Below are 24064 nucleotides of genomic sequence, written 5' to 3' on the forward strand. Positions count from 1 at the left end.
CGACATCCCGTGCATCATTTTTTGGATTAATTATGTGTCTGTTCTAACGCACCGATGACAGCTTAGCCGGGGCATTAAGCTGTTGACATCCTACCCAAACACAGCCGCTTTGTTGAATAGGATCTGTTGTGACTGGACATGAATTCGGCGGAACAGACGGTTACATGGTTGATTACGCTCGGGGTGCTGGAATCGCCGAAAAAGACCATCTCGGATCCTGAAGCATTTCTGCAGAGCTCGCTGAAAGATGGGGTGGTCTTGTGTAGACTGCTGGAGCGGCTCAGCCCAGGCTCCACGGAGAAAGTAAGGGCAATACGCTCCCCCCTCGTCTGAATAACCAACCGCCGTCGGCGCGTCTGTGTGCTGCCCAGATCCATGTAACCGCGGTTTGTTGTCTGCCTTCTCTTTCTGCCCACTGGCCCATGAGGCGATTTCTTTTGTAGGTCACGGCAGCACGGCTTATTGTCTGCGAAAACATGCACTATATATCCTTGCACATATGCATGTCAGCCTGTAAAAACGCAAACCCGTTGTTTCCACTGCGCATTGATCTGCTCCAAACAAGGCAGCAGCGCAGCAAAATGAAAATAATTGATCAAATTTATCAGAAGCTGTTGGGTCATCTGGTGCTTTAATGTCTTAATAGTGAAGGCCTCGTTTAATGTGTTTCAGTGCAGGTTTAAACACTCAACAGACAGAAGCCTCTGTTTTAAATTCCTCTTTAATCCAGGCTGATGTAGCTTGTATGTCAATGTGTTTTCATGCATTGCAAAGATGACTGGCTATCTGTACACACAGACCATAGATAGGCTATAAGAGTGGGCCGCCATTGACTGCAAAGGCGCACAGACAGCGATGGACCCTCTCCCCACTTAAAGACACAGCGCAGCTTGTGCCTGTCAGTCAGCGTCAGTCTGTTTAGATGGAGAAGTAAAATGGGTAATGTTTTCCTAAAAAGAGGATGTTCTCCTCCATATAAAGCCTGAAGAACATTTGCCTGTTAAATGACAAACAGGTTCCTCCATTTCCCCTCACAGAGAAAGGCTTGTTGTCTGAATTTGTGACATATTCAAATGATGTTTAACCATTTTATACACAGGAGCGTTTGCTGTGGTGTGTATCTGCAGCACAGACATGTTTTGAAATTAGATTTGAGATTTTTCCCTCATTCAAATGGATGAAATCCAAATCAGTGTGGCACAATCAGCTGATCTGACATCTCTCTTCAGGGAGAATTTAATATGTTTTTTTTTTTTTTTAATACCTGCTAGGTAGATTTTCAGAAACCTGAAAAATTATGTGGTCCAGCCCAGCAACAGTATTTTTATATTATCAAACTCTTAAAACGAGCAAATAGTCACTAATTTGGTATATTTACATGGCTATTATTTCTGTGCACCACATAACTTGTTAAATGACAGTAACAGTAACAGATCTGATGAGCCAGAACTGTAAATGAATTCAAAATGAGCTGATAATAATTATTCTAATTATTATGTTGCCTGCTATTTTTTACTTTTTTAGGCTGGTATTTGGTATTTTAAACACCTGATAATATATTTACCAGTGTGAATTACTTTGATTTTTTTTAAGTGAGCACAAATCTTTTTGATTGAGATCACTTAAATTAGGTTATTAGAAGTTGGGATAGCACATGTACTGTGGGTGGCGCAATGATGCGGTGGTCTAGCCTCACCAGCTAGAATGTTCTCTGTTTAAATCCCGTTCAAAACCAGGGCTTTTCTGTGTGGAGTTTGCATGTTCTCCCTGTGCCTTTGTGTGTTTTCTGGCTATCTCTCACAGTCCAAAGACATGAAGTTTGGATTTAGTGATGCTAAATTGCCCACAGGTGTGAATGTGAGTGTTTGTCTCTATGTGTCAGCCCTGTGATAGACCTATGATCTGTCTAGGGTGTGCCCCACCTCTCACTCACTCAGTGTCTGCTGTGACTGGCTCTGGCATCCTCTGAACCTAAATTGGACTAAGTGGTAGAGAGAATGGATGGATGGAAGGACTTGTACCGTGCAGAACATAGACAGTATAGCTGATAAATAAACATCACTGCTCTCTGGTGGACAAACAATGTAGAGGAAACACTGTTTCTTCATTGCCTGAAATAGATCTTTGTTGTATCCCCACTGACATTTCTTGCTCCTGATTATATCTGTGATAAGCATAGCATTGGCTGTTACATTTGTCTTGTTGATGCATCAGTCATGCTCTAAACACTGCTGTTCCCACTCTTTATAATATTACTGTAGTTTTCTTTTCCCCCATTCTGTGCTGTCCATTATATCCAACATTTCCTTTGTCATTAGTGCTTATTGTATGTTAGAAAAAGTAGAGTGTCTCTGAAGTCCTAAACAGTATCTGATGCATCCTTGTCCACTCACACTATGTGGCCCTCTTCTACTGTAGCTCTGTCCTGAATTGCCACGGCCATGTTCAGGTTGAGTAACGGCTGTCATTCAGTGGTAGATGTGGGGCACAACTGAGCCAGATGTCAGTTTCCATTTAGGAAGACCAAACATATCATGTTGTTTTTTTTCTAATTAGCTATAAAAGTCCTCCTTGCTTCCCTTCCTGAACTCCTAACGCGAAGGTGCGATAAAGAAAAGTATTGTCTTCAAGTAGTCCCCGTAGAAATATATAAAATAAAACACTGTCAGAGAATAGGGATCAAAAATAGGCCCATGGTAAAGATAAATATACACTTTAGATACTCTCTGTGTATTTGCCATCTCATTGTAGATATATCAGTGTCTGTGAAACGTATCAAGAAATGTCAGTACAGAAATGCCAAAGATATGGTAGCTAAACAGTGACTACATTACTTGTCCACCAGAGAGCACTGATAACTTTATTCTTCAAGTAGAAAATATACTGATCAGTGGATATCATGGTCTTAAATCTTGAACTGTCGAATTTAATAAATTGTTATCAAATTTTTATACGTTGTGTTTTAGTGTAAAAACTAAATAAATGATAATGACTGAACATTGACCTCTAAAAATAAATCTTTATTAGTCAGACTCAGATATAAAGTATATATCCGTATCAATAATAATGCAATGCAACGCAACTGTGCTCCCATAAAGACTGTTATGATGCATGTATGTTAGGTTTTTATTGACACTGTCATATAGGCGTTAATGCATTTACATGACTTATCACTGAGGTTATATAGTAAATGATGGTGTTGTACAGGGCTGCATTATCCATGTTTCTAATATTCCCTTCTCATATATGTCAATGGGGGAAATTAGAAACAGCTCTCAATATAATTTTAAACTTCACAGTTAAATGTAAATATTTATTTTAAAGGTCTCAATCGAATGTATATGTTTTGATAATCTCCTCATCCCATTATACACGTTATACACAGGCTAAACATGAATAACTCTGTAAAGGTGGAGTTTATGGTTGTATTGACTTTTTATTGAATTCAGTGTGTGGTTCAGTGTGTTCCCACCATTGTCTTCTATCAGTCATGGTATCTTGTATTTTTCTTACAATTTATCTGCGTGCCCATTTTGTCAAAGAAGGGTTTTTTTTTTATATAGAAGCCATCACCCATAGGCTGTAACATCAGTGGGGATCCTTGTTGGCCAACGTCATTTCCCTCGTCCCAGTGCTACAGCCTTCACTTCCCCGCTGTGGGATTTGTGTTCAGCCTTCCCGGAGCGTCGCTAAAGCAGATCCACTTATTGGGCTCATAAAGTCACAGATAAGTGCAGTGTGAAAGGCAAAGCGCTGGATGTGCGTCTTTAACAAGCGTTTCCGTCTTTCCAGATTTACCAAGAGCCCAAAAATGACGGCGAGTGCCTGAGCAACATAAAGGAGTTTCTCAAGGGCTGCACATCGTTCCGCGTCGAGGTAAGTGCCTTTTCTCGTTTGGGCTCGTATCTGGTGTTTATGTGGCACTTTGTTCTGCATATCCTACCATAGGAAGGTGCTGTTTGAAGTGTACTGTTTGCATGTTGGAGAGGAGGCTCTGCTGCAATAAACAATGGGTCCGTGGAGTGGACGCACGGAGCCCCTGGCTGAGAGGGAGGAGGAGTGAAGTAGCAGCCGAGAACAATCACCCATCGCCGGGTGGAGAGATCTTTGCTCGTCCGTCCACTTGCGATGCATTTGCAACATTTTGGCAACTCCGAAGTGACACTGATCGATGAAACAGTCGCAATGTGTCCTGTTCAGATTGGTCACTTAAATGTAGAAGCGCCTGGATAATGTTTACGCTTTCTAATTAATGCAAGGCTTTGTGGTCGGGCTCATGCGTGGCTGTATTGTCACCACCAGCTCACAGTAGCCATGGTATTAAAGTAGTTGGCTAGAAAGAAACAAAACACATTGCCACTGCAGCAATGAACCATATAGGAGCATTGTTATGTAAGTAGGGTTTGTAGTATTGTAATTACAGTGTTATTATTGGGAGTTTAAACATGTACCTCAGGCCCATCTAGAGATAAGAGAAGTGTATGGTCTAGTTGTGGGTAATGAAAATACAGCCATGGTCTCTTGCAAATTGAGGGCAACGTGCTGTTTTAAGGCTGTGTGTTGGCCAGTGCATAGAGGGTCATTGAACCAGTCCAGTCTGACAATGCAACTCAGTGTTCCCCAGCTTTGCCTCTCCCAGCTGCATCTCCAGCCACTGAGCAAGAGATGGAGATGGGGTGAGACAGAGCACCATCACAGTGCGAGCGTGAAACAAGCCATTTAGTAGACAGAAGCAGGGACACGTTGCTACAGGGACAGGTCTTGGCAACAGCGTTGAACAATAATTACAGTTTTTTAAAATAAAAAATAGTCTAATTGCCCGTCAGAACGCATAAACACACACACACCCATACATCCTGTATGTCCAGGACAATGTGCAGTGCTCTATTTTGCCATCAGTTTCCTGTGTTTTCAGACTATATTTGGGCCCTATGTGTGAAACTTTCTTTATATGTATGTGATGTTTTTTTGTGTTGTTTTGAGTGAACCAGACAGCAGGATTACTGTAGTTTGGGACATGGCAGCGCTCCCGCTCACCACAGAGCAAAGATGGATCTTCTCCAGAGCCCAGAATACTGCTGGCTCTGACCCGAGGTAGCTGCGGCTGCAGATTAGAGCAGAGGCTGCTTACACATGAAAGACGGACAGATTGAGGCTGTGCTTTCTACAGTCCTGACCTACCTCGTATTAGTAGAGTTAAGTTTGCCTGAGCATCACCGTGCTGGTGTTTGCGTGTCTAGTTGGAATATTTCAACAGGATTGATCTTTTCGAAATAATTTGGATACTTCTTGAGGATTAGGCACTCATGACCATGTCTGGCACTTAGGCAGCTGCTGTTGCTGACCCTTAACCTTTAATGCCTTTGACCGCAGGAAGTGATCATTAGAGTTCCCATGACCTCATTGGTCCCTCTGGAATAGTAACCTTATCCTGCGTCTACCCTGGCAGTAATTACAGATCCATCTGTCTCAACTAATGGCAGAGTTTGAATCTGTCCATCGCCATTAAAATAAAAGCAAAGGCTTTTTAACATATTTGAAGGAACCTATTTATAAAAAAAAACTAATTAAACTAATTAAAAGAGAGAAAAATGGCCACCACAGTTCTCCTGGGTTTATCTTCAGATGTCTTGAGCTATCTGACTCTTATTTAATTTAAAGTAATGTAAAATGCAAAAATGGAGCAAATCATAACATCTTAGAAGCTTGAACCAGATCATGTTTGCCACTTTTGTTTGATTAAACAAATGTGAAAACAAAGTGGAACAAAACAAGTGCAGCAATTCTGTACTGCAGCATTCTTCACCAGAGGTAGACCCATAAAGCAGAAAGGTCAAAACATCAAATCAGATTAAAAAACTCTGTAGTGATTGCTTGCCTTGGGTGCTTTTTTATCTTCAGTCTGGCCATCGTGAAGGGAAAATATGGTCAGTCGAGGTAATGTCAGGTGAGTGACCAGGCCAGTGAAGACTCTCCCACTGTTTAGTGCTAAAGAAAACTACTTAGCCCTGTGATGGACCGGTGACCTGTCCAGGGTGTACCCCTGCCTTTCACCCAAAGAGAGCTGGGATAGGCTCCAGCAAATCCCTGTGACCCTGGTTAGGAAGAAGCAGGTATAGACAATGGATGGATGGATGGAAAACTACTTGGCTGGGCTGTATGTGTGTTTAGGACTATTGTCCTACTGCATTGTCCTAAAACTCGGGGACCATTTGTTAAAAAAAAGAAAGGACAATGAGTCCATCCAGTGTGACCATCGCGAAAACTCCTAACACTTAGTCCGTAACCCCCGTGTTTTGTTTCCTCACTGCATGTATTCTGGACTCTCTCACAGTTGTACAATATTAGATTGTTACTATAGAAACATTAATATTTCACTATCACTCTTATCTCTGTTTATGAGGTCTCATGTGTGACCATAACCCTTTATGTGTAGTAAACGTTGAGTCGTTGGTTGTAATACCCTATGCAGGTAAACACTCATTTGCTCCATCATGACAAGTGTGGGAGCAGTTCGTCACGCTGTTGCAGCTTGCTGAGTCACAGAGGGGTGTTGCATTATTGTCTCAGCCTGCTCGGAGCGATCGTTACCTGACTGTGATGCTCAGGCCTAGCAGACATGTCTAAGCTTGTCGTGCTAGTCATGTTCATTATCTCCCTGCATGAATGTTTAATGTGCATCAGTCACTGTGCTACACTGTTAAAGAGATGGGTGACTTTTTTTTTTCTAATGGGAATCCTATTGAAATAGCGTATAAGATGGAGGAAGAGCTCAGATTTTGCAGTATTCATGGAAGATTAAAGTATAAATATTTAATGTGGGCTGTTGTTTAAGTCCCAGTGACAGTATAGACAGGTGAGGAAGTGCTTTCACATGAATGCTCACCAGTGACGGCAAATCTTTTAACGTGCACGCACACAAACACATATACACAAGTACTCTCTGTTGCACTTTTTCAAATTCATATTCCCTGAGGACATATCTGCAATCAGAGCGGAAGATGAAAGAGACTCGTATCTCACAGTCACTCACTCTTAGTAGAACTGAAGTAACTAATCACTTGGAGCCATTACACAGGAAGAGAAAGGACAGCTACAGTCATCAACACAGATACAATAACTGCCATTCATACTAACGAAGTGGCTTGTGAGAGTCACGCAGTGATGCAGACAGTGCTTACGCTTTTACTGCAGCTAAAGCATAAGGCTGGCATTGTTTTTTTTTTTCTTACTTTCAGACTTTCCTTCTGGTCTGTGACACACGTGTTCATTTTATCTTCATTATAGTAGTTACAAGTTTTTGATTTCTAAATAGCGTTCGCTTCACCATCTCAGTCATGGGAAAGAAATTTTTCTGAAGGCTCTGACATGTTTGACTTGGTGTATTAGATGCACCGGAAACCATGAAAACCTGGGATGGTTGATATTAGTCTGTTGTTTAATGTGATTCAACCCAAATGTGATGGATCTATAGTGTTTCAACCAACTCTGCAATCATACAACTGTGTTGTCTGATGTGAATGCTTGGAAGGCGATAACATGGGTATCTTTTCTATACATCATATATGCGTTTTCCCATGCGTATGATACAACTCGTGACATGAATGCAGCACCAGCCTCACGCCCATTCATCCGTACTGGTGATAAACACAGCTCAGAAGTCATTTTTAAAGAGCCAAAGTAATTTCCCCAAACAGCTGAGCTACTCAAACACAGGGCAGGGGAAAACCTTTCCATACCAGTACTGGTGTGGTCCTGAGTGTCCATAAGGATAGCAGAATGACATACAGAAGTTTAAATAGGTTTTTACAAACCCTTTTCCTGTTTAACAAGCCAAAGATGTCAAAACTGAAATGTTATGTTGGCACAAAGAGCTGTTTAAAATCAGTAAAATTAACATTTAAGACGGGGACTACCTCATCAAATAATAAGATTTGACTCTTCGACTACATATTTGATGCCACTGGTACAGTTTTTGTTACTCGGTGTTAGGGTCATATTTTGTTTGGTAAAATTTTCCTAGCTATTCACCCACCCAAGAGTAAATAGTGCATTTGTTTGGACCAATTTTTTTTTTTTTTTTTTTTTACTATTTTCAGCTGTGGATTAATGTACATGTCACCCAGTGCGACAGGGCTCATTTGTACAACCAGAAAAGATTTGAGTATTCCATTAATCATTATGATCCTTATATAAAAGTTTAATATCTTTGTGTTACTGACTGTTGGTCAGACACACCCAGTAATTTACAGTTGTCACTTTGGGCCCTGGGAACTTCTTGGCATTTTTAGTAAACAAGGGTTTGACTCTGCAGACAGTACTTGTCAGGAAGATGGATTGTTTTTTACTTCATGAGCTATGACAGCGGTAACAGAAACTTTAACAGTGCCAGTCTTACGTTTTGATGACAGAGAAGCTCAGTTTCCGTCAGTACCTTTTAGTACTGTGTCTGTTTGTAGTTGCTGCAGATATATTTGTTTGCCTATGTGTTTCTCCAGCTGCTGCTGTCAGAGATAACAAGAGCTATCGATTGACCGCTCAGTGCTGTCAGTGTGGCCAAGTGATGACGCAATCCTGCTGCACTGAAATTAGCGATTAGCTTTAAAGGGGAAATGTACTTGCTGATGACTTTCTGGCCCTTGTGATCTTCAGCTCCCTGCCCTTTCTCATCCACAGCCATTTGAAGCCAGTGACCTGCTGCTGGGGCTGAACTTCTCAAAGGTGCTGAGCAGTCTGGTTGCTCTGAATAAAGTAACAGCAGGTTAGTGAAGCAGTGCAATATGTGTTTCACAATAGGTGTGGGGGTGTTTTTATGAAAGACAGGTGGGTAGTCATAGGTGTGTGGGCACTGACTGCAACTACCACGTCTGGTGTATTTATATTTTGTCCTTTCTGCTCAGATATCTGCGTGGGCAGTGATTCAGTGTGCTCCCGACACTCTTCAGCCCACCGCATCAAGTCGTTTGAGTCACTGTCCTCTCAGACTTCACTGGGCCGAACCTCAAAGCTGCTGCAGAACCAGTTTCGCAGTCTGGTGAGGTCAACACACTAAGATTAGGAGCACAATAGAGCTAAACCAAAATGTAGACACAATAGCACAAAATGATACTATTCAAATATAATGTAATCCAAAGCAGCCATTAAGTCTATTGTTGTGAAGCTTTTAATATTTAGTTATTAATGATCCTGTTGGATAATGGTAAAGTGTTGTCGCTAGTTTACTGCAACAGTCAAGAATTAATCAATAATCAATAACAAAACAAAGTGGTTAATTAACTGTAGTAGCTCAGTGAGTGTTTTAATGTTGAGACTGGTTTCCAAGTTGTTGCAGGATGTGATTATATAATGATAAATGGATAGTTAAAGGCCCTGCACGTCCACACATAGTGTTTCAAGTTATTTCTGCAGATTAGACCTTTGTTTAGGTCATAAGAGCTATTCTGCGAAATACGTATACCACCAGACCCTGCATGGAAATAAATCTACATTTATCTCCCCATTAACATCAGCAATATGATGAGATGATTCCACAAACTGATTCCGCCTGGTTTACTTGTGTTGAAGATGTTTATTGGTTTAAATTTATTTCTACAATAAATAAAAAAGTGAAGCAAAACAAGTATATACGGCATCTTTGCAATTACATCTGTATACTAGTTCATCAGCACTGTCATACTTGAGCTATAGTTCTTCATCAGAAAGCAAAAAGTGCATGACATTTCGTTTGTACACACAGTCGTGCTGCAGTAACATAAGCAGCCACTGTCTTAACTGTTTCTGTCGTTGACAAATAAATAATTCCAAATGGAAATTAAATTGAAATCACCTAAGGGTTCTTAAAATGCAAGTAATCAGGAACAATGCCAGCTTCAAGAACACTCAGCAGAGAATGTCTTAATTCTGCATGTTCCAATGAAATCCATAATGTGTAGTTATTTGTTTCTACCTGCTGTCTGCCACAGCTCTGAAGTCATTGTAGAACAGGCGACATAGTCTCTGAGGGTTGAAAAAAAATGGGTAGGGTGAGAAATAATATTACACAGTTTTTATTTTCAAAAAATGGATCATAACAAAACTCTTTAAAAAAAAAACTTTCTTTTTGTTTCATTCCCACCTTGGTGACAACATTCCCTCGTTTGCCAGGACATGTCGGAAAACAGCGGACAGCAGCTGCTGGTGAAGGCACGCTTCAACTTCCAACAGACCAATGAGGATGAGCTCACCTTTACCAAGGGAGACATCATCAATGTGACACGTCAGGAGGAGGGGGGCTGGTGGGAGGGGATGCTCAATGGCAAGACCGGGTGGTTTCCTAGCAACTATGTCCGTGAGGTCAAAGGGTCAGGTAGGTGCCTCAGCAGCTAGCAGGTAGTATAAATATGACAGATGACAGCGATACCCTGTCCTGAATTTCATGATTTAATAAGATTAGAAGACACTGTGATGTGATATACAAGTAAATACTAAATATGTTTTCACAGAAAGCTTCTGTGTGTATTTTCAAACTTGGACTCACAAGATATTAACATTGGTGATTCATTATATCAGACTGCATTCGATCCAATCTCCAAAACTGGTAGTTGCAGCCTTCAAACCACAAAATTGTGAATAGGTCTGCTGCCCCAGCCTTCGTTTCTGAATGATCACGTAGCAGCTTGACAGATTAAACAATTTTCTAAACAGACGTTCTCAAGTCTCTGTCAGACAAAAACTGCCAAATTGTAAACAACATCACAGCTCACTTATAATCACTGTCATCTGCCCTCATGATAGTAACATAACTAAAGTTGCCTCTCGTAGCCTGCTGGGATTTCTTTTTTTTTGTTTGTTTTTAAAACTGGTTAAGATGCAGCATTTCTTTACACAGCCAATTATGTCTTTAGTCTCAGAATTTAGAAGAAGGCACATTGGTTTGAAAACACAGATTTTTAAAAGAAATTCAATGCAAAGTATGCAGATAATTTGGGAATTACAAGTCATGATACTGTACTACAGTAGTAAGGTTATTTGAATATAAATGTACGTGGGTAGGGCAGATTAGGCCAAAACACTGCCTATTAGTCCATTTTACATGATATTTAATCATTCAGGTATATAGGTAGATGTTCCCTACTTACATATTTCTCTTTCTGGTGACAGACAAACAAGTGTCCCCCAAGTCTGGCACTCTTAAGAGCCCACCTAAAGGCTTTGACACGTCTGCAATCAGCAAGACATACTATAACTTGGTAAGGACACAACTCGGCACTTTATTGAAATGATTCTTATTTTCCAGTTGTTTTTCTTTACTGCTTCTGTCTTTAGGTTTCTCCACTAACATCATGTTGACAAAGGTAATACCTCTGTTTAGAAAGGTTTTGTTAGTGCCTGTTTTTTTTTTATCTTTGTCTATCTATGTTTTTTCCATTAAGCTTTTGTAAAATTGTCTTGTCTGAAAATAATTAAATGGAGTGCTGGGATAAAATCTAGTTGGCTTCTTCAGCAGCTGTCTCTAAACAACTCGCTGACACACTTTCTCTCCTCTCTTGTCTAAAATGCTCTGACTGTTCTCAACAATGTTGCTGTAGCCGAAGGAAGAAGTGATATTGCAAAGCTGTGACAGTTGCATTATAATCAACAAACAAGTGTTGTAGTGTTTTTGTGTTTGTGTAATGCTAAACTGTGGCACTATTGCCCACGTAGAGTCTGTATAATAAAGAACAAAGCTATTTTAGCAAAGCCCCCTCCAGTGTTTTAATTAAGGACAATTAATTTAAGGTGTTTTCCCCTTTTTTCTGTTTTAGGTGTTGCAGAACATTTTAGAAACAGAGACAGAATATTCCAAGGACCTTCAGAGCCTCCTGACAAACTACCTGCGACCTCTTCAGAGTATTGATAAGTACGACTCATTTACAAATAAAGCTTTATGAAACCAGAAACTGGTTATTTTAACATGGCTGTTGCACAGCAGGATCCTGAATCAGTCAGATTTGATGTTTTTTCCTAACAGCAAATCTGGGTTGAGTGATTAACTTTCTTTTGCATGTCACTGAATATGTAGTCACCATTTTGCTTTTCTCATTACCTTTTTTTTTTCCTTCCAGACTGAACAGTTCAGATGTGGCTCTGATTCTAGGAAACCTCGAGGAAATCAGCACCTTCCAGCAGATGCTCGTCCAATCACTGGAGGATTGCACCAAGTTAGTCCCTCCCTGCACGCACAACCCCACTGCAGCAGCAGTGTTTCATAATAAGCAGAGGGACATCTAGTGTTGGACTCACTGTACTACAGGAATGCAAAATTATCCCTTTTACAGGAATATGAAGTACTGTGATTTTTGGAATGCATGCAGCCCACTGCACACATACATTTTCCATACACTTGTGTTTCAGAATATTTTTTTGTGTGTGATCTTTTTTCTCATGTAGGCTTCCAGAAAGCCAGCAAAGGGTAGGTGGCTTCTTTCTCAATCTCATGCCACAGATGAAGGCTCTCAATGCCAGTTACTGCTCCAACCACCCCTCTGCGGTTAATGTGCTCACTCAACACAGGTATGTTTATGCATCAGCTACATTTAGTATGATTTTACTGTGTCTTCGATTGGCCTTTATGCAACGCATTTGGTCACATGGAAAAAGAAGAACGTTGTCATGTTACATAAACTGTTTCTAACCACTATTGTTAGAATAGAGAAAGGGTACTGGGTGTATTTTTGGATTTTATGGAGTTTAACTTTTGCAGCTGTAGCTACCTGCTGTTTGCTGACTGTGGCTATTGTGGTTTGTGATTCTGGAGACTAAGTGCATACTTTGCAGTCTGTTTTTCATTATTTGCAAAACCTTCGCAGCTGAGGCAGGATTTTTTTTTTTTTATAGAAAGCAAAATAATCCAAGTAGAACTGAGGAAAGAAACTGAAAAAATATTTTTCCACATCGTGAGTTAATTAAAGTAAGCACAGTACAACAGGGTGAAGGTCCAAAAGTCAGAGCAAATCCAAAACAGGTTTGTGAAAAACCTACCTAAACCTGACATGCATAAATTAATTCTCAAAATAAGGGACCAGAAAACAGCAGAACCGCACAAGAGTCATTAAACCAGACCCAAATGTGGACAGCCCTTACCAGTCTAGACATACAACACCGACACTGACGTCATCACATGACGCATGTGAGCAGCCCCCATCATGCACAAGGTTGTGCAAGAGGAACTGTTTTAAACATGTTGTGATCATGTTGTTCAGTCTGTATTGTTAAAGTTTGTCTTTGTGTAGTTTTGCTGTGTTCCTGTTTTTGGTACATACTGTCAAAACAAGACATTGTGAAAACAAAGATGTAATTTAGGCTTCAGGAAATATTGGCAGGCATTTTTCTCTATTTTAGATCATTTTATAGACTATAAAAATAATCAATTATATAAAAAGAATGTGCAAATTAATTGATTATAAAAATAAGTGTTAGCTGCAACCCTAGATGCATCTATACAAAAAGCATTAATAATTCAAACATACAAAACGATTCATATGATTTACAGAAAACAAGGATAAATAAAATACAATAGGATAAAATTAAATTAAAATCACAGAACAAATGTAAAACAACTGTTGTGTAAATATATTTCAGGAGAAAGCAATGTTAAACGTATCTGTTTTAAGAATTACATTTATAGCAAATATTAGATTGTAGCTAAGTAAATTGTAATTTGTTAAATTTTCTCTCTCTCTCTCTTTCCTTCCTCTTGCAGTGAAGTCCTGGGGGAGTTTATGGAAGGAAGGGGGGCAGTAAATCCTGGGATCCTCACCCTGACCACAGGCCTCAGTAAACCCTTCATGAGACTTGACAAATACCCCACTTTACTCAAAGAGCTGGAGAGACACATGGAGGTACGTGTACGTGCATAAACACCTGTCTAGAGCTGTTTCTGTTCAATAACCAATATGTTTCTTGTCTTACAGGAGAGTCATCCTGACAGGCCAGACATTCAGAAGTGCATGGCATCTTTCAAAAATCTGTCTGTAAGCTGAAAGCTGAATGTATTTCCTGCACAGTCAGATGTACATTGTAAACATGACTTGTTATTGAAGTACATGAATTAACAGCAGGCCTTAAAGCAGTTGTTTGTTCCCATCATGCTAGGCTCAGTGCCAGGAGGTGCGGAAGCGTAAGGAGCTGGAGCTGCAGATTCTTACCGAGACCATCCGCCTGTGGGAGGGGGATGACATTAAAACCCTAGGCTCTGTGCTTTACATGAGCCAGGTCTTAGTCCAGAGTCCTGGCTCAGAGGTACCAGCTTACATCCTTCACCTGCTCTTTACTTGGCTATAAATTGCTGCAAATAGTCATTTGTTTACTGTAAACCACTGCATTTCTAAAATAACACTAGTGTTCACTCTCTTCCATCTCCTCTGTTTTTCCTGACCCCCTTCCTGTTTGTCAGGAGAAGAGTGAGCGTTACCTCATGCTCTTCCCCCATGTCCTCCTCATGTTGTCTGCCAGTCCCAGGATGAGTGGCTTCATATTCCAGGTCAGTAACTTACTCAATAACTTACTCAGATCAATCTGATTGAAACTTCCTTTTCTGAGACTTAATACCAGAGTTATGTACGTAACACAGTAGATGAAAGGTAATTTCTCTTTTGTGTCTTTTTGTCTGATGTTTTGATTTTGTTCTGCAGGGAAAATTGCCCCTGGCCAGTATGACAGTGAGCAAACTAGAAGATTGTGAAGCTCATAAAAATGCTTTTGAGCTCAGCGGTAAGGGTACATGAGATGACCAAGATGCAGAGTTCAGTTTTATTTAAAAGCAGTGTCTTTAACAACATTGACTCTTTCGCTGCAGGCACAATGTTTGACCGTCTCCAGGTGGTGTGCACCAACCAGCAGGATCTGCAGGACTGGGTCGAACACCTGAGCAGACAGATCAAACATGCTACAGCCACAGCTCCCAGCCACAAACCACTCACTGTTCCCTGCCACACGGTCAGGAGCTGATGATTACTTACCACATGCAGATTATATTCTTTCTATGCATTTGATACCTGTCATAGTGGTAACACTAAATGTATATGTTGATTTCTTAGTGATTTTACAATGTGAACCCTCAAATCAACATACAATGAGAGCCTGGCTGACATAATGCATAGCAGTCATCTACAATTACTATAAAGTCTAGTGTGAAGTAGCTTATTTCTCCTACAAGAGTGGCTGTTGCATTTAATGAAATGAGTACATATACATAATAAGAAGCATAGGCCCTGGAATAAAGATTCAACAGTAATGATAATTTTGTCTGCATTTTAGTGGCTGCATCATGGTAAGAGGTAACTGAAGAATAACTTTTAATATCTAGAAATTGATCTGCAGTTATTAGAAGGGGGTGTGATGTGCCTCAAGCTTTCTAATATTGAGGTGATTTTGAGAGTATCTAACTGGAAGTTGACCCTGAACACGAGACACAGTGCCTAAGTAAAAGATTTTCTATTCAGTCCTTGAGGTCAGTGGTATGAGTTTTATGCAGTAATAAGTAAAAGCATAATAAAGGGCATGTTTTTGCTAAACAGTCGGTGTTTGTTACTCAGTGGAGAAGCAGAACAGTCTATTGTGTAACAATCAGGCCTTGTTGTTTGCTTTCCTCAGCTTCCATCTCACCCCTTCACCCCATCACGGCATGCCGAAGGGAGAGCCATGACAGTGGCCCCCACCTATCACACTCTGCCTCACCCCTCCTCCCATGGAATGTCTCACAGCACCATGATGTGGGGCCCACTGGAGCCACCTAACACCCCCAAGCCCTGGAGCCTGAGCTGCCTACGGCCTGCACCCCCACTGCGGCCCTCTGCTGCTCTCTGCTATAAGGAGGTGAGAAACTGTTTTCCTATGTAATTTTGATGTTTTATATGTTTGTTTAATTTAAATGTAAACTCTCTAATTTTTATTTAAAAAATCTTGTGTACAGGATCTTAGTAAGAGTCCTAAGAGTGTGAAGAAACTCCTTCCCAAACGGAAACCTGAGAGGAAACAGTCTGAGGAGGAATTTGCTTTGAGGAAGAGTATGTTCATTGTCTTTCCTAAGGCAGAGTGTGTCCAGAGTGTGTGGTGAACACAAATGTTTATGCTAAGCTAAACTAAGCTAATCATCTTCTGGCTGTAGCTTCTTACTTAACAGATGTGAGATTGATACTGATATTCTCATCTCACTCTCAGCAGTAAGAGAGTAGGTGAAAGGCAGTGACCAACAATCTGAGGGACATATGCAAGTTGATTAAAGTGTCTCCCCATGCACCCTCTTGTTATCAGGCACTGCTGCCCTGGAAGAAGATGCCCAGATCCTGAAGGTTATTGAGGCGTACTGCACCAGCGCCAAAACCAGGCAGACTCTGAACTCCAGTAAGAGAACACATAATTCTACTGTACATGTGCATGCACAAATAAAGAGAAGGCCATACTGGAGCTTGCTGTCTTCATATCAGCTATATCTGTATTCTATTGCTCAGTGCCTTTCTTTAACACTGGTATTCTGAGCCGATCCTTCTAACAGTGTCTTTCTTTTTTCCTGTCTCTCCTTCACTCCTCACTCTTTACATTGCTCCGGTTTATTTGGCGTTCCTGCTTTTTTTTCCTTTTGTGTTCTCCATACTGTACTATAATTTCCTCCACGTATTCTGATTTGCTCCATCATCTCATCCTGCATCGCTTATTGATTCTACAATTTACCATTTGTTGCGTATTACGTATGCTACCTCCTTTCCCCTGCACTGTCTCTCCTCTTTCATCGCCCTCCATTTCTTACCTACACATTTGCAACTTCACTGTCAACTTGGCCTGCCCCGGCCAGCCTGGCAGGGCACTGACCTGATGCACAACCACGTGCTGGCGGATGTGGACCGGTCCTGTGTGGACTCGCCAGGTCGCCGTAGCAGCGTGTCACGGCCAGAATTGACCTCCGACCTTTCGGAGGACTCTGACTATGACTCCATCTGGACCACCCACAGTTACAGAATGGGTTCAGTTCCGCGCAAGAGCTGCATCTCTCACCAGAACTAAAGAACGTACAGTGCTGCAACGCTGTACTGTAATGTAACGTACAGCAGGTTTACCTCTTTTACCTTCAATGTATTAAAAGAAACTAGATTTTTTTATTTATGTATTTATTTTTTATTTGATATTTGTTCTTTTTTTGTTAACTTATTTGATTTATTTATTTTTCAACAGCTTATTTTAAGATGTTTAAAGCATCTCCCCGTTGCCTTTGCCACTTTCCCTTTTATGTGCCTCCTCTCTTTCTGTAGTTGGTAATCCTTGTTAATTTATCTTGAATGTGACCACTCCCATTGTTTGACCACAAATATGGCATACTCTCATAGCAGAGTAGCAGGATGGAGTGGATATAGGGGAGGGAGGGAGGGATGAGGACTGAGCTTTTCCTGTCTGATATTCAGATGTAATTCAGGAATGAGTGTATTCAATTTACCATATACTACTTCTCTCCAGTATGTGTTTTTAGAGTATGTATGCTCAAATATAGCACAGACGCGACACATACGCACACACAGGTTCAGGCACATGTGCTCCTGCTGCCTGAAAATACAGCAGCTTACAAATGTAATATCCAAATTCTTAACATTTATATTCATTCATTTTCATAATTTAAAGTTTTGTCCATATTTCCAGCCCTTGGCAGAATAACATAACTAGACAGCTACTAAATATTCAGTTTCCTTGCTGACATCAATTGAAACTCAGTCCATTCTTTGTTGTAGCTGCTACAGAAAGAGGAGATCATCACATACACTTCACTCTGTAGTCCAGCTTTTACCAATGGCATAAAAGCTAGTGGACTAGGAATGGTGAATGGTCGGTCTGTTCACCCTCCAAAACACATATTTTCACGCTTACCGCTAATAGTATTTGGCCGTGCAGATACTGTAGATTTTTATTTTATTTGTCCAGGTTTTCATGTGTTTTCTTAGAAATATCTTCGGCTATAATGTAGAAATAGTGTTCAGTTAGTGTTGATGACTCGTAGACCTCACTGTCTGTAGTTTTAGCTGGAACTTAAAAAGTGGTCTGTCTGAAAACTGTTTAACATGTGGTCAAAAAGGGCACAATGAAGTTGTTTTTAATTAGTTATTTATTGGTTCTTCTATCTTCTGTCTGGTATGTTAGACTAGAGGCGTGAAGCCTGGACAAAACTATCTGCATGACTAGATAACTCTAGTAGAGTTAAGTGTATTTTTTGGTGAACTGATCCTTTAAGCCATAAATTTTAATAATTTACTGAACTGTGTAGTCTCCTATGCCTCGTCCTTTTAAGCCTGGTCTTAGGTCCAGTAATTTTGCTGTCTGTCAGTGGTTCTACAGGGTTGCATTTATAGTACATTATGTTTTAAATCTCAAGTTACTCCATTCATATAGCAGTTGATGTACAACTCAGAACAGCATACCAGCCAGACACTAACTAACCATACACTACAACCCAACACAGCTTCGGTCTTGTAGTACTAGTTGAATGTCTTTATTTGAAATATATGAATCTGTTGGTTATGGAATTGGTCGGCATTTTGCCAAATAGGCTTATTTGCTTTCTGGTCAAGAGTTAGACATGAAGACAAACCCCACTTTCATATTTATTAATTGAATATTACTGTGAAGTGGGATCCAGGTTAGACCTAATGGCTCCTTTTAGTGTTTGCTGTTTAAATAATCAAACAAAATATATTAATTACTGAGCTTCACATGTGCCGGTTGTGGATGTTTTTACCTTTAGACAGAGCCAGATGAGCCATTTCTCAGACTCAGCTGTTGTGCAAATAAGATATTGACATCGATCTTGTCATACTCATGGAAAGAAAACAAGTGTTTCTCGGCTTCCGTTCTTCCTAGCTCCAGCTTCATTTTTACTCTACGTATCTTGCTGGTCATTTCACTTCCACACTAGAAAGCAAATAAGCATATTTCCCAAACTTTTTGAACAACAGAGGCTTCAGAAAGTGTTCAGCTCCCTTCACTTTTTGCATTGTTCATTGTGTTGTAGATTTAAATTGAAATGAATAAAGCTGCCATTAGTCTACTCTCAATAACCCAGAATGACAAAGAGAAAATATGTTTTTAGAAACTTTTGCATTTATGAAAATAATCAAATATTCAGACCCTTTGCTGTGGCACTTCAACTGCTGGTCATGCCTGAATACTTTCTAAAGCCACTGTAATTCTTTAATGTATAGCTGTTGCCATCATTTGAACTGGTTAGTGGAATATCAAACCCAAACATCCCTTGTGTCACAAGGTAACAAACTAGCACCTATGCTTCGGCCTCACAAGCCAGACATGGCTTACAAGTTTTCCCATGCTATCTTGCATTAATAACTATTTTTATGAAGAAGTATTTTTCCAGTATTGTTACTTAAAGTACAGGTTGACATCTATCTCCTCTTACAGGAAGCAATTTGAGTGACATATGGAATATATCGGTCTGTTACAGTAGTATTTAATGTTTCTGAAATTATTTCATTATTGTATTCATTATTTTGTATACAGACATTTTTTTATTTATATGATATTCTGTAGGTGAGTGTTTACAAAAAGATCCCTGAAGGAATGTGTTTTTTTTTTTTTGTTGTTTTGTTTGTTTTTTTTACTTTTTTTTGTTTTTTACTTAACATGAAATGTTTGAATTATTTTGCACAATCATGTAACGGGCCAGTGGGTGGGGGGGATAGAAACTGTTACATTCTGTACTTTTTGTCGTCTACCTAGAGTGTGTACGATATAGTCCAAAAGGTAGACTTAAGTATTCAGTGTTACTGTAAAGTAAATGCTCATTCGTAGTGTAAATGCTCACCTTCAGTGTTTTGAAAGCATTGAGGGAAAAAAAAGAAATAGAAGAATCAAGAGACTGTGATTATACAGGAACATTTCTATGTGAATTACTCATTCAACCTCAGAATACTGTCAGAACGGACTTGAAATATAAAGAGCACATAGTCTCCTTTTTCTGTAAATACTAGATGTCATGGAATAAGAAAAAAAGATGATTCTATGAGTATTTGAGCTAAGAATATCACTGTCCTTATATCATGTGCTATACTTTGTGACAGGTGTATTCTGTGGTTTAAAACTTAAGTCAATCTGTGGGACAGGCAGGGTGAAGAGACTGTCTTTGACCAACATTGTCCTCTGTGTGCTCTAATGCTGTATTCAGTTCACACGTGACCATGACTTCTCTGCAAACAGCGTCGTCAGTGTATTTGTTCTACACTGCTGAAGTGTTCAAGTCCCAAACTCTGTATTATGAGTTTTGAATAAATCTGTCCTTTGGTAGACAATGGCATTCTGGTGATTTGTTAGCACGGGAGATGTGATTGTATGTGTGGTTTGACTTTTCATTTGGGGAAAATTCTCATTAATTTCAGATTGATATAGAATTGTATTGTGAATGAATGAAGGGATTTATGTTTTCTTTTTTGGTTTATTTATTTATTTGCCCGATATTTCCACTGCTATTCATTTCTTTCACTGTCTTCTGGCTCTTGTCTGATAACTGGTCTGTGCATGACTAACACACTACTACTACAAATTGCAGTGTATGTTTGCTTGTGGATGATGCTGTAATAATAAGCAATTTTCTGAAGATGGCTTGGTACTGACTCACTCTACTATAAAGTGAGACAAAAAATATAGAGACAAAAATAAAGTACCAGTTTTTGAGTGCTCTTCTATTCTGAAACAGGGCCGCAGAAGGAAACAGGCCTACATGTGATTATTCCTGGTGAGGAGAAAGTCCTTGTGGAAGATTCCAGTCGCAATGGACAAAGTGCAGTGGAGGAAAAGTAAGATAATAGATACATCTTTAATATGCGTCTCTTTACCCTAAATCAGTTTTTATATACTATAAATCCCATATAAAGTCCACCCTGTCTGGCTACACAGACCCAAGCATATTCATTTCTATTAAAGACTTTCAAAATAATCTTTAGAACATTGTTAAAAATAAATAACTTCACATTTAAAAATCAGTCATTTTCAACTCCACACATTCAAACAAATATTGCATTTGCTGGGCTGTATTTTTAGTTGCAAAATAATACACATGATGCTGAAGTGAGTTTTTACAACAGGACTGTTTTAACTCCAAACAAACCACAGAACCCCTTCATATGCATCATCACTTCATTTTTATTTGCAACTCTGTGACATAGAAATAAACTATAGCAAAGAAAATGCATCGAGCATGATAAAAACAAACGCCAATGAGATTAAACCAAATAAAATGCAAACACATCAGTTAAGTTGATCTAGTAGTGAAAGGTAACATATTCCAATATTTAGGGTCAAAGAAATCGCATGCCTACTCCTTTCATTTTAATTTACTGTTATATTTGTAGACATTAAGAAGATATAAATGTAGCCATATTTGTCCTTTAAGTGAAATGTTCACTGGAACTCAATATCATTATTGTTAAACCAGGTGCTTTTGGTTTATACTACTGCTCTGAGTTAATGGGATATGCTTATATCCTGAAATGTGTGGCCAAACACAGCTCACACACATATATATGCAAAGAAACGAATTCTAGTTGATCTAATTTGTTCTCCTGCACATACTGACCCACACCTAAAGTAAACTGTAAATGTTGGAGGACAAAATCTACACCCATTCTATGCAAAAGTACAATGATTTCAGCAAACCTTTGCTGTTGAGACATACATATTGTAATGTGAGTGTTTTCTTCAAAACCGACTTTAAAAAACGTAAACCTATCCTTTAATAACCAGTCTTGTGACTGATGACTGATGTGCTGACCTTTAAGTCTTGCTGTCTTAAAGGAGCCTGGTGGATGTGGTGTACGCCCTGAGGGATGAGGTTCAGGAGCTGAAACAGGTGAATGTTATAAACTTAGAGGTTTGACACTGTCACTAAAGGCCCTTTCAAAAGGCTTGCATTACATGATTATTTTCTGCCACAGGATAATAAGAAGATGAAGAGGTCACTGGAGGAGGAGCAGAGAGCACGGAAGGATCTGGAAAAGGTTGTGAGGAGGGTTTTAAAGAGCATGAATGACCCAACGTGGGATGAGACAAACCTGTGAGGCTCCTCTACACCATCTCCATCGGAAGCTTCGAAAAAAGGAAGATCGTGTATGTGTGTGGACTTGCTTGCACCGTGTGTGAAAAGCACACTCATACATAATTTAAGGCTGATTGTGTGAGTGAGAGCAAGAGTGCATCTGTAAGCAGGTAATTGTGTACTTGTTTGAGATGGATGTGTGTGTGTGTGTGTGGTACAAGGGTGTCATTAACTTTTCCCTTTAACCCTTTTTATAAATACAGGAATCAGTCCTGTGTAATGCTGAACAGTCTCGAGCATATATTTTACTTTGACATTCCTTGAACACCAAGCAAGAAGGTGAGGAAATCATGTCCTGTACTTCAACATTCATCACCAGCATATTTAGCCATGTTCAGTACGTGTGGAGGACAATCGGAGAACTCCTCCGTTTACAGTCACTTACTAGTGCACTGTCCAGCGGTACATAAAGAGTACTAGTACTATATGGCCTTAGACAAGTGTGAACTTGATCCTTGCCATTTCATATCCTCTTTTTGCTATTTATTTTTTATGAATTCATCTTTGTTGGCTCTCTGACAGCCTGGGCCTATGCCAGGAAGCTTGTTTTTTTTTCTGTCCTTTCTATTGTCAGACCGGTTTGTGGTTTGACTTTCTTTGTGGGGATCTTTAGGGAATTGTACAGCTATTGAACGTGTACTGTATAATGTAAATATTGCTGAAACGAGCCTTTATCCTCTTTAGAAGATGGACTTTGAGCTAAGTTTACAATTTACTTGCATGGAATTTACATCTAAGCTGTGTCCAATCAAATAGTCTCAAACTACCTGATACAAATAAAACCATAAGATGAGGTACAACATCAATGGAGCACTGGTTATATTTGTGTGCACTACACTAGATAAGAACCTGGAGGTGGGTTGGGAGTGGGTTTTTTCTCAGATGGTTTTATTTGGAGGATTTTTAGTGTGGAAGCATTAAGTATTTTGTATTAGGCACAGAGAACAAAGTACATTTACTGAAGTACTGCACTTATGTACACTTTTGAGGGACTTGCATGTACTTGAGCAAAATACCTTTCGTGCCACTTTGTGCCATAGTTACACTTCATTACATTTATGTAAAAGTTTTCATTACTAGTTACTTTACAGACTAATACATTCAAAAACAACTGTCCTGTCGAGTGTCCTACTTGTTTTCCAACTATCCCTACTCTGCTCACAGCTGACTACCTGGATCAGGTGTGTTCAGCCAAAAAGAAGCTGGGAGATACCAATTCACTTTGCCTTCCCCCACGCGACCCTCTGACATGGTATCTTCCAGCTTCTGACTGATTGAACACACCTAATCCAGGTAATCTGGAATGACTAGGGTAGGGATAGTTAGAACCCAAACAGTGGTCCATAAGGCTCGGTGTTGGACACCCCTGATCTAGATATTCACCTGGAAGTTAACTCATGTCGTCTTTATTGTTAGGTTGGAGTGTAGGTCTTGTGTCCTATTTTTCATGCTGCCATTTTATCCCTGGAAAGATCAAGACCCTTTCACACCTAAGGACTCCCATATTTCCATATTGCCTGTTCCTTATATTTTAAAAACTCTCATTGTTTCCTTTCTTTTAGCCTATTGTTTCTTTTTCTCACTCTCTGTAGACCTAACAAGAAAGAAAAAAAAAAGCATGACCCAGATAACCTCACCTGGGTTACTGGGAATGGGTTTTTCCCCTCAAAATGTGGATGAATCCAGCTACACCCCAGTGTCCTCAGCTACAGACACAGTTCTGGATAACTTGGTTGTAAATGCAGCGTGTTGTGCTCATTAATTAAAGGACAGGCATCTTCCTGCTTTACCTGCGTTAGGAGGCGCGACCTCTCCAACATGGCTGACGCGGTGACGTATTTCTGTAATGGCGGGCGGCGGCTGTTCCCGCTGAATCGCTCACCTTACTGCTCCAAATATCCCGGTTTTCCCACCTAGTTTGAGCTGGAAGTAAATGTTTCACTCCGCTGGTAACACTAAGGC

At 39.9% G+C, this 24064-nt stretch overlaps 1 protein-coding gene across 2 annotated transcripts; it reads left to right on the forward strand.

Annotated features, from left to right (window-relative positions):
- arhgef7a (Rho guanine nucleotide exchange factor (GEF) 7a) lies at positions 1-22908 on the forward strand. 2 transcript variants are annotated; one of them, XM_026296355.2, is made up of 22 exons: positions 1-303; positions 3793-3876; positions 8677-8761; positions 8901-9034; positions 10144-10345; positions 11140-11228; positions 11784-11878; positions 12084-12179; positions 12409-12531; positions 13721-13859; positions 13932-13991; positions 14113-14259; positions 14414-14500; positions 14652-14730; positions 14816-14955; positions 15613-15834; positions 15932-16025; positions 16273-16362; positions 16811-16990; positions 20705-20804; positions 21802-21856; positions 21942-22908. In XM_026296355.2, exons 1-22 carry the CDS (start codon positions 139-141, stop codon positions 22062-22064), a joined length of 2589 nt encoding a protein of 862 aa, XP_026152140.1. In that variant the 5' UTR covers positions 1-138; the 3' UTR covers positions 22065-22908. The 2 variants fall into 2 exon arrangements, with proteins under 2 accessions (XP_026152140.1, XP_026152139.1); XM_026296354.2 differs by lacking the exon at positions 16811-16990 and having other exon boundaries at positions 3-303.
- The last annotated feature ends 1156 nt before the right edge of the window (positions 22909-24064 follow it).

This window comes from Mastacembelus armatus, chromosome 21, assembly GCF_900324485.2.
Source record: "Mastacembelus armatus chromosome 21, fMasArm1.2, whole genome shotgun sequence".
Lineage (NCBI taxonomy): Eukaryota > Metazoa > Chordata > Actinopteri > Synbranchiformes > Mastacembelidae > Mastacembelus > Mastacembelus armatus.

Excerpts from the sequence above, each read along its gene's own strand:
- arhgef7a (XM_026296355.2), top strand. The coding sequence starts at position 139 with ATGAATTCGGCGGAACAGACGGTTACATGGTTGATTACGCTCGGGGTG. Across the intron at positions 304-3,792 it reads GCCCAGGCTCCACGGAGAAA|ATTTACCAAGAGCCCAAAAA; the intron begins GTAAGGGCAATA and ends CCGTCTTTCCAG. Across the intron at positions 16,026-16,272 it reads GGAATTTGCTTTGAGGAAGA|GCACTGCTGCCCTGGAAGAA; the intron begins GTATGTTCATTG and ends TCTTGTTATCAG.